Genomic DNA, 15,726 nt, shown 5'->3' with positions numbered 1-15,726 from the left:
ATGAAGAAGCAGATTTGAAAGTTAAGTTTATAATTGCGCTAGCACTGCTAGCCTATTAACTGTTCAAGCTCATGATGTCACCAGGATGCACAGTTAACTTTTCTTTCCTTGGCTTTGCTTATTGTATTGTCAGTTTTATAGCATTTATAACATACTGTCTAATTACATGCTAGTCTAGATGAACTTCAAAGAAAGAATTTTTGTACTTTACTGAAGGTTTGGTCCCCACCTCCATTAAAATTAGGTATTGTGTTTCTGCTTGCTGAATAGGCACGTTCCTATGAGGAGTACTTACTTTCAGTTTGCCATTGACTAGCTATGTGACTTGAGTAAATCCCTTCTTCCTTCTAGGACTCAGTTTTTCCTTATCTTGAAAAGGCAGCCTCTCCTGCTCCATCTTGGAGGTTCTCTGTAGTCACATTGGACTCTGAATGGTACCTACCACTGTGTGTCTCAGTCTCCTGTTCTTATGCCTCCTTTTCTCTGGACCTATTAATATTGGTTCATCCTAGGTGCATTTTAGGGCTCCCTCCCCTCTCTCTCTACTCAATTTGAAGGTGACCGTCTTCGGATCCATGGCTTTTAATCTATACTTTCCCAACTGACTTATGTATACTAATAATTCCCCAACCTTCCCCATGAATTCTAGACCCATATATCCACCGAAGTCCCTCTTGAATACGTGATTATCATCTCTAACTTAATATGCCTAAATCAAACACCTGCTCTTCTCCTCAAAACCTCTGGACTTTCTGCTCTGCACATTTCAGTTAACAGAAACTCCATTATTTCCATTGCTCGTGACAAAAGTCTTAGGGTCATTCTTGCTTTTTTCTTTCACACTTCCAATTCGCCAAGAAATTCAATCGACTTTCTTTTCTAATTTTATCCAGAATCTGTCCAATTCTCAAGACTTCCACTCTTCTCACCTGGGTCCAAGTGATCATAATTCTTTCATTTGGATTGAAGCAGCAGCCTCCTCCACTGGTCTTCCAACTTCCTTTCTTGCCCCCTACAGTCCTTTCTCAGCACAGCAAGTGGAGTGATCCCAAGGAAACAAGTCAGTTAAAATATTGCTCTTTTCTACTCAAAGTCCTCCTGAGTGAGTGGCTTGGCCCTCACTCAGTTTAAAAGCCAGATCCTTACAGTGGCATCCAAGGCCTAACACGACCTGCTGCTTCTCTAACCCTGGCTCACCTGGCTGGATCCTCCCTGGCCTCCTGTCCCTCAAACACGCCAAGTCACCTTAAGACCTTTACCCTAGTTTTGCCCTCTTCCTAGAAAGCTCTTACTCCATATCTACATGGCTCAATCCTTCATCAATGTCAAGTCTTCATTCAAATGTCACTCTCTCAATGAGGCTTACCCTGCACAGCCACTCCCTGCCCCGCAGCTACACTTTGTCTCCAGGGCACTCATCGCCTTCTAATAAACTACTCTTTATTTACTTATTTTTTAAGTTTCAATTGGAATAGATTACATAAAACATGATAAAATTTATCATCATAACAATTTCTAAGTGTATAGTTCACTACTGTTAAGTATATTCACATTGTTGTACAACCAATCTCCAGAACTCTTTTTATCTTTCAAACCTGACATTTTACTCATGAAACAGCCACTCCCCTCTCCCTCTGCCCATCTGCTGACACACATTTTCTTTTCTTTTTTTGAGATGGAGTCTCGCTCTCTCCCCCAGGCAGGAGTGCAGTGGCGCGGTCTCAGCTCACTGCAACCTGCACCTCCTGGGTTGAAGTGCTTCTCCTGCCTCAGTCTTTGGAGTAGCTGGTACTACAGGCAGGGACAACCACCAGTTTACATTCTGTGTCTAAGCATTTGACTACTCTAGATACCTCACAAAAGTCGAATTATCTTTTTGTGGCTGTCTTCTTTCACTCAGCATAAATGTCCTCAAGGGTCATCATGTTGTAGCATGTATCAGAATTCTCTTTAAGGTTGACGAAAATTTCATTGTATATATATATCACATTTTGCTTATCTACTCATTCTTCGATGGACACTTGAGTTGCTTCTACCTTTTGGGTGTTGTGAATAATGCTGCCATGAACATGGGTGTACAAATCTCTCTTCAAGATCCTCCTTTCAGTTCTCTCGGGTATATACTCAGAAGTGGTATTGCTGGATCATATGGTAATTTTATTTTTGTTTTTTGAGAAACTACCATGCTGTTTTCCATTGTGGCCGCACCATTTTACATTCCCGTCAATATTGCAGAAGGGTTTCAATTTCTCCACCTCCTCACCAACACTTGTTATTTTCTGGAGTTTTGGTTTTTTAACATAGTAGACATCTTAATGGATGTGAGGTGATATCTCATGGTGGCTTTTATTTGCATTTCCCTAACAATTAGTGCTGTTGAGCATCTTTTCATGTATTTATTGGCCAATTGTATATCTTCTTTGGGGAAATGTCTATTCAAAGCCTTTTCCTATTTTCAAATCAAGTTTTTATTGTTGTTGTTGTTGAGTTGTAGGAGTTCTCTATGTATTCTGGATATTAACCCCTATCAGATATATAATTTGCAGATATCTTCCCTGATTCCATAGGTTGCCTTTCCATTCTGTTGATTGTGTCCTTTGATGAGAAGAAGTCATTTACTTATTTATTATGCTTTCTGTTTTGTTGTCTGTCTCGCCTCTATGATGCAGTCTCTGTGAGGGCCAGGCCATATGTATTTTGTCCATGGCTGCATCCCCAATGCTATGAACAGTGCTTGGCATTTAGTGGGATCTCAATAAATATTTGCCAAATAACTGAATGTGTGAATGGACAGATTAAATATATGGTCTGGGATTTTTGCAGTTCCTAAAACCCATGTGGGGTGCAAAAGTGAAAAAAATCTGAAGCATAATTAATAGTTATTTTTAAAATGCTCTAAAACAATAGCTTACAGATAGGTTTCCTGAATGAAGGGCTTTTTAAAAACTCTTCTCCCATATGTAGCTGATTTCCCAGGCTAGTTGGAAAGCATGCCTGCCTCCTTCTTTGGAATCCATTAAAGTGACAAATGCCAACTCTGAACACAAACCGTGCTCATTCCATTTCACCCACTGTATTGCTGGCTCTCCTTGCCCCCACCCGGCCCCTTAATACCTGGCTGCTCTCCCAGTCCTCTTCCCTGTCTGAGCTGCTCCCCATGGCCCTTTCTCACATTTGCCCCCATATCTGCTTTATGTCGAAGGTCCCAGCCCGGCTCTGTCAGGGATTACTTTGCTTCCATTGTTCCGCTGAGGACCACACACCCGGGCACGGCTCAGGTACCCTTTACTCTAAGGAGGCCTGTGGGAATCTTGGAGAAAGGAATAAAGGGGGGCAATGATTGAGCAGTACTTAGGAGGGGCCAGTTACATGTCAACCCCGATTAATGATAATGGTTATTTAGAATCTGCTTATGGTTTCTATTGTTAGGCTTTGCCAAGAAGTTTCTGACATGGTATTTCAAAGGGTTCCGGGGCTGGCTGATGCTGCAGACTTAGCCTTCCACTGCAGGGAGATCAGCGAGCAGGGTGTGTGTGGCTTCAGAGGAGTGGCTTGCCTGACACAGTGTGCCCTGTCATTAATACGGGTCCTGTCTGGTCAGGTGCATCTCTTCCTTCATGTTCACCAGGATCCACCCACTCCAGTGCAGCCATAGAGACAAGAGGACTTTGATTATTCTCATTACAAAGACAAATTGTTGAGATTGTCCCTTCTCCTTTACTCCCTCTTCTAGGTTGCTATGTTCACCCAAGAAAAAAAAAAGTATACTTCCAACTGAGAACAATGAACTTTAGCAAGCTTTGTTGTCCAGAGGCAACCTATAAATAAGGTTAAGTGTAAATGAACTTGGCCACAGGCTGCTGAGATTCAGATCCCAACCCAGTTGCTTTCTAGCCTCGGGACTTGCAGCAAAACACTTAATCTCTCCAGGACTCATTTTCCTCATCTGGAAAATGGGGATGATGATAAGACTTCCCTTTGTCATTGATCATGAGAAATCAGTGAAGTATTGCAAGTAAAACCCTAAGAACAGCATCTGACACACAGTAAGCGCTTGTCAAATGTGCATTATTACTATCATTGCACGATTAGGGAAGGGTCAGAAATCTCTTCCTTTAGAACGGGGTTTCCAACCGCAGCACAGTTGACACTTTGGGCCTGATAATTCTTGGTTATGGGAGGCTGTCTGTGGATTGAAGGATGTTTGGCAGCGTGCCTGACCTCTATCTACTAGATGCCACCATCACCGTCCCCCCAACCAAGACAATCAAAAATGCCTCCTGCCAAGTGTCCCTGAAAAGGGAGGGGAAAGAAAGGAGGGAGTTTTTGCCTGGTTTCGATCTACTTCTTTAGAATAAACAGCAAACATTTTATATAAATGGATTTTTGTGGCTATATCCCACTGTGTGAAGGCAATTTTCCTTAAACTGGGAATTTCAATATTGCTAGAGGGCTTTAAAGAGTTACAAGATCACAGAAAGCGATTCCAACACACTTTCTATCCTTGCAGTAATGGTTGGCAACTTAGCACCTCCATCCAGACTTAATCCCTGCCCTCCAGAGGGTGGTCTGCCATTCATTAGCTGCTACCTGGCTCAACTCCCACCTAAAGGGCAGCAAGACCAGATGCTGCAGGCAGGACAGGGTGTGTACCCTCCCCAAATCAATGCTTGGCATGTACTAGATGCTTTATGAAGGTTGATTGAATGAAAGCAAGAGTTGAGTCATGCTTTAGCATAGTTTTTTTTTTTCATTTTCTGTTTGTTTTTGAACATAGAACAACATCATCTTTCCAAAGAGCAGTAAATCTCACACAAAACTGAAATCTGAGTGGCAGAACAGGAAAACTAAGGCAGAAAAAATGTCCCAGCCTAGGAAAAAAACAAAGAAGAGAAATTGCAAAGGAGTGATGGTCGGGCATCTTTTGATTCCTCCATCTTCTAGGGAAAAAAAAAATGTATTCTGTTTTTAGCTGGTAATACATTTCTTTCCATATTTTAGGTATGTAATGAGCAAGGAAAGAAGAGGAGAGGGGTCCTCCTTAGAGGCTTAGAGATCAAGGCAGTTCTGTCTCCCCACTTCCTGTCTGCCCCCAAAAAGAAGGTAAAGTATGTGGGCCACCTTAAGAGAGTGGGACAGTCTCCTCTAAAGGAAAATGAAGGCTCAGAGCAGAACTGAGAGGAGAATTGAGCAATACCATCAACATCTCACCTGAACCTAAGGTGGGGGAGAAAGCGAAGTAGCCATATGGAAACCAGGGAAACACCTGGAGATGGTCAATGAAAGGCAAATTAGGCCGGGCGTGGTGGCTCACGCCTGTAATCCCAGCACTTTGGGAGGTCGAGGCGGGTGGATCATGAGGTCAGGAGATGGAGACCATCCTGGCTAACACGGTGAAACCCTGTCTCTACTAAAAATACAAAAAATTAGCCGGGCGTGGTGGCGGGCGCCTGTAGTCCCAGCTACTCGGGAGGCTGAGGCAGGAGAATGGCGTGAACCCGGGAGGCAGAGCTTGCAGTGAGCAGAGATCGCGCCACTGCACTCCAGTCTGGGAGACACAGCAAGACTCCATCTCAAAGGAAGGAAGGAAGGAAGGAAGGAAGGAAGGAAGGAAGGAAGGAAGGAAGGAAGGAAGGAAGGAAGGGAGGGAGGGAGGGAGGGAGGGAGGGAGGGAGGGAGGGAGGGAGGGAAGAGAGAGGGAGGGAGGGAGGGAAGAGAGAGGGAGGGAGGGAGGGAGGGAGGAAGGAAGGATAATTCCTTCTCTTCTTCCTTGGGGCATTCTGATGCCACAGATTTTTTTTTTTTCCCCAAACAAAGGTGTTCTTGTTGCTCTCATTCTCCAGGAACTGCATTTCACTCATTCTTTTCCCTGTGTTTTAATGTAGAAAGCGTTCAGACAGGATATAGCATTGAACTGCTTAGACTAGGAGATTCCCTTGAAGAGCTTTTGGATGGTGGTTTTTTGCTAATGTCCACCTTGAGCCCGTGGGTTGGAATGTTGTAGATAACTGTCTTGATATTGTTGGGGACCCATTCCTTGTAGCAGCTGCTGCTGTTGCTTCTTAGTTGAGCATGTCCTTATACACTTCCTTCATAGACTTCTGTCCTCAGAAAATGATGATGATGATAACATCAGCATGACATGGATCACATGCTGCCATCTTGTTTTGGCATTGAGAATTTGCTGGGTGAGCTTTGCTGCAGTCAGAGGAGAGTACTAGTAGTTTTCCAAGCTAGTGAGTGAGGCAAAACCTGGCATAAAGAAGTAACATAAGGAATGGGGGCCAAGCAGACCACCAGTTTGTGGAAGTTTGTATTGAACTGGCCAGGAAAGTGGAGACAGGTAGATCAAGATGGGGTGGCTCAGGTCACTGTCAATGTCAGAGGGTCAGCTTGAAGTTTCAGAAGCAAATTAGCGCACCTCATTATTTATGGTATCCACCAACCAGTGGACAGAGAATATGGCATGGTATTTGGCCATGGTGCCTAAACTTTGGTTGAAGGGCTCGTGCTAGATGTTATGAGGTGATCAGGGTCCTGGATACAGACCTTGCAAATGGGAAGGGTGCCCATGCCGGAGCCCATGCCCGAGCCCATGCCCCCATCTAGCCATTGAATCCATAGGAAGCCTTGAAGCCTATAATGGCTTTAGATACCTTAGATACAATATCATGATGGAGTCTCTCAGTTCTGCTTCCTCCCTTGTGTGGCCATAGCCTGCTCCAGACTGACTAAAGACAAAGTTTGTCTGGCCTGAAGATCTGGCCAAAATGATGTGAGCAAACATATTTCATAGTCCTTGATATAGAATCATCCTAGATGGCAAAAGAAATCAATCAACTACCTGTAGCGTAATTGAAACACCTGAAGATCTGGTCTGTCTACAGAGCACCATTCTATTTTAAGTGCTGGCAGGCTTAATGCTTTGCTCATCATTGAGCATCAACCAGAACTTAGTATACACTTGATTGCCACCCTACACAGTTTGGATATGAAAGATTTTCCTGAGATGGAGAATTTGCTGTTATGTTTATCCCTCAAGGTATGTGAAGAACAAGAGAATAGTACATGTTTTTTGCTTATTGCACACTTTAAGAATGGGACATGGCCCAGGAAGCTACAGCCATTGTATCGGAGTTCAGGGATTCTGTGATTGCTGCAGCTCTGGTTCTTCAATTATTTTCCTTCTAATTTCTTGTACCCATTTTAGTTCAGAAGCTTTTGAAGGCCAAAAGATGATGCCTTCTCCATTCTATTAACTATCACTGCGCCTAAGAGTGTTCAAGACTGGCCAACGATTCAACAATCATTGGCTATTTAAAAGAAAAAGCTTTGCAGGCTGTCAACTTAACAGATACCTCTTGTGCTCATCATTTCTCAAACATGGTACGTGGGTGGATTTGGCCTGAAAGAAGGAGACATTTCAGGGTATAAGACAGCAATTTTTCAGGGCTCCATTATTTTCTGTTGCTCACTTTTCTTGTTGTCAGAACTGAAGAAGCACCAGCTACACATACATCAAGATAAGAGCTGCGCTTCCATTAATGAAAGGGGAGGGTGTGTTAGGAATAAAGGAGTTTTTTACATTGCACATGGGAAAAGGGAATTTATTTTAAGGCTTTATCTGGCTTTTGATCATCTGGACAGGCTTACAGAAGAGAAAAGTTGGTGTTTATTTTACAGACAAAAATTGCTTTTTCATTGCATCAAATATGTTTTGCAGCTGCTTATACACATTGCTCTGAGAGGCAAACAAGGTAGACCTGTTCAGCCTAGGTACACAAGACAGTCAGCATATTAATAAAGAAAACTGTACTTATTGTACTTAATGCAACCAGTTTGTAAAAGGCAAGAGGACTTTCAAAATCCATGTCTGACTGCCTAAATGAACAGCATCCTACAATAACCAGAGGGTACCACACTTAATAAGCAAGTGTCTGTTCATATTAAGAGAAACGCAACAGGAAAACAGAAACACCTTCATCTGGTTCCTCTTTTCCAATGTGGGACCAAGACTCTGAGAGAGAACACAGCTCATCTAGACTGCCAATACCCAAACCAGGGGTTGTTTCAGATATCCATTAGCTGCACAACTCTTACTAACTTATGCTAGCTATGCAGTCACCTCCCTGAGGCTCCCTCTGAGCTCAGACTCACAGACTTATCCCCAGTCTACCGACCACCCAGCATTCTAATTACATCTGACTGCTGCTCTCTCTCAATACAGCACCTTTAGGGAGAATATGGTGTCTTTTCTACCTCTGATTCTTAACATGTTGCTTGGCAGATGCTAATACACTTTTACTGAGCAAATAAATTAAACAATGAATGAATGAATGGGCATCCACCGGTATTACAGAGTGTGACTATCATTACTACATGTTGTTCTCTTTGAGTACATGAGAAACAATACTGAACCCCCAGGGTGGATTTAGTTCCTAGGTTAGTGTTTATCAATGAAATCTACTACAGTCCAAGGGTACTTCATGGATGTTAAAAGCCTGGCTAGCCCCAATCAGTTAATCCTTTCCTTTCATTTCCTATCAACCTTATCTCAATGGCCTCTTTGCTTCTGCCTCCTTTCTGTTCTTACCCTCAGATACCTCCCTTCTTCACTCATTTTTTTGTGCTCGCATAACATTCCCCCTACATCTTTTCATCAGTTGTAACTCTTCCTATGGCAACTAAGAAAACCCAATCCAAATGACTTAATCAAAAGAAAACTAGTGCTCATACAACTGAAAATGGCAGGGCTAGGACTGGCTTCAGGCATAGGGTTCAGATGACTTCATGAAGACCCAGTTTCTCTCTCCATCTATTAATTATGCATTCTACTATGTTGTCTGCATTCTCTGACAGACTCTCCCCTCGAGGTTGTAAAATGTCTGGGGCATCTCCAGTTTATAGTCTTCTACATACAAGTCCTAGATGAAAGAATCTTCTCCCTCAATAGCTTCATTAAAAATCCCAGAGATGAGCCTTCCTAGCTCTGACTTGAACTTGGTGCATACTCATGTACAAATCACTGTGCCCAGGGGGCGAAATACACTATTAGAATTGGACCAAGTTACCCCAATGCTGGGACTCAGTATCATCAGCTAAACTCCAAGCACACACGCTAAACGCTGAATAAAGATGGTTTCCCCAAAACAAAATCAGGGCATTCTTGATTCAAAAAGTGTGTGTGAATGTAGACTGACAAAAACAACAAACAACAACTACAATCCTAAACTTGCTTTCTGCTTTTCTCATCTTCTCTGTGACATTCGTATCCCACCTGAGCCCGATATTCTTTTTCTTCTCTTCCCTCCTCTACTGATATCTCTACTGATATCTTAGTATCTACCTCAGACACACATTAGTCCCATTTTTGTCCCTGGCTTTTCTCTGCCTCTTCAGTAATTTCCCTCTTTCAGCCATCCCCCAATTTCTACCTGGATTTTAACTTCCCGTCATTATCTTCAAGACTTGGAGTACCTGCTGGTAAGAATCCTCAAACCAGAACAGTAACATCTGCTGGAACTGTTTGCTTTCCTCAGTGACCACAGACTCTCCCTCATTTTTCATCAGCATTTTCCTTCTGTTTCTATAACCCCATCAAAACCAAATATACCCAGGCTTCCCCATCCATCTTAGGAAACAAGACAAAACCACTTTCATTTAGCCTTGGCAGCATGCCCGCCTCCACCTTTCTCCTTCCTGTTCCCTGTCCCCTCCCCACCATCAAACTATCACTCCATCTCAACCCTCCCCTCCAGGCTTAAGTTCTCTGAACTTGTCTCTGCTTTCTTTCACCAAACTCATTTCTTACATCCCTGCAGTTCTGTTTCTGGGGCTGTCCCCTTTCACCGCCTTCCCAAAGATTTCCTCATAGTCAAAATATTTAAGTCCTCTCTCTTTCTCACCTTCCACATCCAAATTGTCCTCAAAACCTTCCAAATAGACCCTGCAAGTGTCCCCTCACTCCATCTCTTCCTCTCTATTCCTCTGCTTCTGACAGATTGGGAATTCTCTTGCAGTTCCTCTCCTCCCCTGGTTCCCTCGCTCCATCCAGACTCCCCATCCTTCCACGTCCTTCAAGCCAGTGCTCACAGCGAGTTTGTGACTCTCCTACTTTAAGAAATGTTCCTGGCAAGCCAAAATTCTTATGCTCCAGCTTGAAATGCAAGGCTGCCCATCCTGCATCCTCACCTGCATCCTCACCTGCCCTCACAATCCTAGAGATGCTTTGTACTGCAGCTGCACCTCCCTGCATGTGCTCACACAATCCTTCCACCTTCCCCTGCTTGTACAACTAGGAAATCCCTATGCTTTCCTCAAGGCTCTCACCAGTCACCTCCAAGTCTGACACTAATTTGGCTCCTCTCAAGCAGGCTCCCTCTCCCCACCTTGAAGCAGAATTCACCCCTTCGTGACTGTGCTCCTCAAACAACACTAAGAATAACTGTTTGCTTGTGATTGTCTTAAAGCGCCAGAACCTGAGAGCTGCCTCCATGCATCTCTGTCTCCAAGCCTCGCACAGTGCCTGGCACACACAGCAAGTGAGATCTTCACCACCCCTCTCTCCACACCCGAAGCTTCATCTGCTCTACATCTCTTCCATTCCCCAAATTATTGCCTCTCCAGTGTTGTTTCTGTTCCTTTGATGTGACCCACTAAGAGCCAACATCCACAGAGCCTTCACACTTCTTTCTAGCTATCATTATCCTAGAAAATCAAATCTCCTCCTAAGCAGTTGCTTCCAGGCTTTGCTCCATGTCCTTTCTTCACATCAGTCCTACTTCCTCCACCTGTGCACAATTTCATTCATCTAACAAGCACTCATTGGTTCTTCCATATTGTTTATGTAATAAATATCTATTGTCCCTGGGGATCTTGCCATCATACGGAACATTACATCTTTCCCTCATGGTCCCCCACACTGACTGCCCACTGTCCTTGTTGACTGGACATAACCAGGTAGGTCACTTTTCACTATTCCTATCATCCTACTTTTTGTTTGTTTGTTTACAACCATCTCTTCAAGATCTCTCTCCCTCTGCATGTGCATTGCTAAGTATGTGATTTATTCTTTGACCCTCAGTCATATGTAAACTAAGGCCAGGGTGACTGTGTAATTTAACAACCAAACAGGATACTTGGGCAGTGAACAAGGGAGCTATTAATAGTTTTGCCTGGGCAGTAAGTATAAACTGGGACTTTCTTCGACCAATCAACACATCTGGCTTTCCTAACAGCGGCTTTATTACTTGAATTTTTATCCAGTAGGATCCAACACTTTAAATGCTACCACCGTGGTGTGATGTGGCCAGCATCATCTTCTTACCCTTCATTCCAGCCTCAATAATCTTTAGTAATTTTCACTGCTTTTAGCATCAAATTCATACTCTTCCTCCTGGAGTTTGCCACAAGCCTGTCAGACCCAAAGTCTTTGTTTGATCTGCTGTCAAACAAATACTGGCAACTTCTGTCCTTCTCTCTCTCTCTCTCTCTCTCTCTCTCTCTCTCTGAAAGATTTCCATCCAGTCCTCACCTGTAGGAATTACCTCCTCTTCATAGTTCAGATTTTCCTTCTCTTTCCAATTAAAACCCACCTTGAAGCTCACCTTCACCAGGAGTTCCACCATGATGGTAAAGAATCTGGAGAGGAAGTATTCTTATCCAAAGCCAAATATCGACCTGCCCCATTTATTTCCATTCTGCATTATCTATAAAAAAGAGACAGAGTTGCCCGGCGCGGTGGCTCAAGCCTGTAATCCCATCACTTTGGGAGGCCGAGACGGGCGGATCAGGAGGTCAGGAGATCGAGACCATCCTGGCTAACACGGTGAAACCCCGTCTCTACTAAAAAATACAAAAAACTAGCCGGGCGAGGTGGCGGGCGCCTGTAGTCCCAGCTACTCGGGAGGCTGAGGCAGGAGAATGGCGTAAACCCAGGAGGCGGAGCTTGCAGTGAGCTGAGATCAAGCCACTGCACTTCAGCCTGGGCGACAGAGCAAGACTTCATCTCAAAAAAAAAAAAAAAAAAAAAAAAAAAGAGACAGAGTAAATGAAGGGGGGAAATGTTAGTGTTCATCTACACCTCTTTTTTATATTTTAGCCTTGCCGGTACAATTCATGCCTTCTGCATGTTTCAAGCACCAGCATCTGGATTAGCATATGGGTATTTTGAGAATAACAATATCAAGGATGTTGATGGGCTTTCAAGTAATTAATGCATGTTTGAGGATAGCTTCTGCAGGTTTCAAAACAAAGTAGCTCAAAATGGTACCTAAGGGCTCAGAGCTGCCAGAAAATATTGGTATTTTCTACTCCAACAGGATTTTAAAATTTAACAAGTGTTCTTAATCCTAAGAGTCTGAGCATCTTTGGAGCTAGGTGCCCATTCGAATATGTGCCTATGCATCACTCACATTCCAACAGAAGCTGCTCCCTCTTCTGGTCAACACCGAGGTAGAGTGCAGAGGGAAGAGAGACTCCTCCTTTGCTCTGAGCGTGCAGAGGTGCAGTGTGAGAAAGACAGATTGTCCTGCTTTGGAAGACAATCGCAAAGATGAGATAGGCTCATCTTCAACTCAATTATCACATTTGGTTTAATCAGCTTTGTGAGACTTTCGTTTTAACCAGAGTCAGAAAATGCCCATTGTCATTCTTAGAAACTCCAAGAGTGAAAACAATCATTTCCTTTCTCCTAAAGACCGCAGCCCTGCCAGACCACTGTATCAGTGCAGTTCTCGCACCCGCCCTGCACCCTGACAGCTCCACACCGGGGAGCCTTGCCAAGCTGAAAAGGAAGGAGACGGCAGTTCGGGTCATTAGAATGAGTTGCCAAAAAGTGCTCAGAAAATGAACAATTAATTTCGGCTGTCAAAACAGATACTAGAGGAGCCCAGCTAGATTTCAAGCATTTTTTTCTCTACCAGCAAATCCAAGGCTTTGTTGGTGATAAGAGATGGAGCAGATTCTGAGGATGTTTGTGAGACAGCATTACACACTGGTTGAGACCACCGTGGGCTTTGGGATCAAATTGCCTGCTGTGGGTCCCATCTTTGCCTTGTTCTGGCTATGGCCATGGGTATTTTATTTAACCTCTCTGAGTCTAGTTTTCTTATCTGTAAATTAGGGATAATACAAGGAGAGAGGAAGAAATGGGGGAGGGTGTGCTGGATGCAGGAAATGCACCTAGTATTGTAAGAAGTGAATACATGGTTGGCAGTTTTTATTATTATGGATGGTGGTGATATTTTCCTGCAAAACCTCCTGGTTGTCTTGGAAGTTGATAAGTTAAATCTGCTTGTTTGAGCCTTCTTCCTGGATGGCTAGTACCTTGCCCAGATTTCAGAAAATTTTCTGAAGATCAATTCCTTTGGGGGAATGCTTACTGGTAAGCTGCAATTTATTGACTCAGTAAAAATGTTCCCCATGAATGTAAAACCTCAAAGTAAAGAGAAATATATTTTGTTGTTGTTCTCCCCTGGTTAGGCTGTAGTGTAGATGACACATACATAAGTAAAATGGAATTTGTAAAGCAAGAAGCAGAGTATTTTGAAAAAATTAAAAGTTTCTTATAAATCTTTAAGAAAATGCATCTGTGTCAACACAGTAAAAATAATATCCCACCCTACTGGTTTTCATCTTCTAGCCCTGCGTAAGCATTAACTCATTAACCCCTTCCACCACTATTCAGTGGTTAGGAACTGAAGAGCGCTGCTACTGCTCTTCAAGGGGTGGGAATGAACACTCTACCCTCATCTCCCACGACATGAGTTTCCCCCCACCATGGGTCACAGTTTTCCAGATAACTCAAGAAAGCAATATCTTAAAAGCACATTGTACAATGACATTTAATAAAATTCAGAATAAATCATCTTCGTAATTGAGAAAAGTGGGAATATTTTTTCTGGTTTGTTAAAAAAAAAAAAAAAAAAAAAAGGCCTCACCCTACATTCCTGGCTCCTTTCTTTCTCTGTTCCCACTGACATGTCCCATACCACTCTTCTTAACAACTGTAGAGTCTGGTAATCCATACTAATGCCTATTGTCTTACAGACTACTAGTATCTTCCCAATATCCATTATCCCTTCTCCCATGGTTACAGAACTTCAGTTTTATTTGTGGCAATAATGTGCTCAGGTAAAAGACTACATTTCCCATCATCCTTTGTAGTCAGGTTTGGGGAGGCACATGACTAAGTTTTAGCCAATGAGATGGAAGTCAAAGTGTCAGGTGAGATTTCCAGAAAGACTTCTTAAAGGTGGCTGACTGTGCTGAGATGAGGGTAACCCCTTTTTGCCTTTCCCTCTTCTCTGTCTTGCTCACTGGAACGTAGATGTGACGACCAGAGCTCCAGCAGCTATTTTGAACTATGTGGCAAACTTGAGGATAAAAATCGTACTTTTAAATGACTTGTTAAATTCTCTGATGAGAAATCACCATAAGCAAAACTGAAATGCCAAACTCCAGGTTTTGTTTTTGTTTCTGTTTCTTACCGGAGAGAAATAAACTACAGCTGCTCCTCAACTTGTGATGGGGGTTATGTCCTGATAAATAATCCATCCTAAGTTAAAAAAATAGCATAAATTGAAAGTGTATTTAGTACCCCAAACTAGTACCCCAAAATGTATTTAGTACCCTGTAAGGTCAAAAAAATTCTAACTTGAAAACGTCATAAGTCATGGACTGTCTGTATTCTTGTTTAAGCCACTGTTGTTTGGGGTTTTAGGCAGATGAACCTAATATTAATTGACACGTCTACTTTTTCCTTCTTCTTTTTTTTTTCTGGCCACAAAACAAATTCTTTGCATTGGTTCATTTGATTATCTGTTCTCAGAGTTCATTCTACCAAACAGGGTTGACACAATGCCCCCTCCATAATTTTTAACATAGTTTTCTAAAATATAGAGTCCAGGTGAGTTTGCTCATTAGTGTTAATAAGATATATGCCAATATTCTGATTCTCCAAAGGCATACATAGTTCATTTCAGGTAGAGAAAAAACTAATTTTGTGATGACATGTTGCACACTAAGCTTGGCAAACTATCTTACCAGTGTGAGAAATTAACAGTGAGGGTGAATGGCTCACTAAGGACTCAAGGAAATGTCACTTTTGTACAGAGGAGATCTGCTTCCTCTTCTTTAGCATATTATTTGAATATCTAATGCCATTTACCACATTGGACAATGATTTTAGCAAATCTTCTCTTTTACAGAGATGTTTCTATTTAAGTCTATATCCTTAGTGCTAAGCACAACACCTGCCAAATGGTAGATGCACAAAAAATATTCACAACTATTTAATAAATTATGTCCTTTATTAGAGGCTCATTTCAACTACCATTCCTATCACCAGTCAAAAATGATGTAGCTTTAAAAAAATCTATCAAAAAATAATATAATAATAATGATGGTAATAATAATTACAGAGCACTTTTTTTCTTTTCTTTTTGTTTTGTTTTGTTTGTTTGTTTGAGGCAGGGTCTCACTCTGTCACCCTGGAATGGAGTGGTGCAATCTTGGCTCACTGCAAACTCTGCCTCCCAGACTCAAGCAATCACCAGAGCACCTTCTATATGGATTTTTTCCTCAGTATACATGGGGGATTGGTTCCAGGACCTCCTTCAGATGCCAAAATCCTCCATGCTCAAGTCCCTGATATTAAATGGCATTGTATTTGCATATAACCTACGCATATCTTTCTGTATACTTTAAATCATCTCTAGATTACAA

At 42.5% G+C, this 15,726-nt stretch overlaps 2 protein-coding genes across 2 annotated transcripts in view; both read right to left on the bottom strand.

Moving 5' to 3' along the window:
- LOC126960655 (glyceraldehyde-3-phosphate dehydrogenase-like) overlaps positions 1–11,627 on the bottom strand; it is a 50,195-nt gene extending 38,568 nt beyond the window's left edge. The window contains exon 1 of the mRNA XM_050800318.1: positions 11,534–11,627. Coding sequence (XP_050656275.1) covers positions 11,534–11,627 — 94 coding nt within the window. The remainder of the gene's footprint in view (positions 1–11,533) is intronic.
- Positions 1–15,726, bottom strand: part of CFAP418 (cilia and flagella associated protein 418) — a 1,191,950-nt gene that overhangs the window by 894,125 nt on the left and 282,099 nt on the right. The window lies entirely within an intron of this gene.

The sequence above is a fragment of the Macaca thibetana genome, chromosome 8 (assembly GCF_024542745.1).
Source record: "Macaca thibetana thibetana isolate TM-01 chromosome 8, ASM2454274v1, whole genome shotgun sequence".
NCBI lineage: Eukaryota > Metazoa > Chordata > Mammalia > Primates > Cercopithecidae > Macaca > Macaca thibetana.
This window is presented reverse-complemented; position numbering and strand designations above follow the sequence as displayed.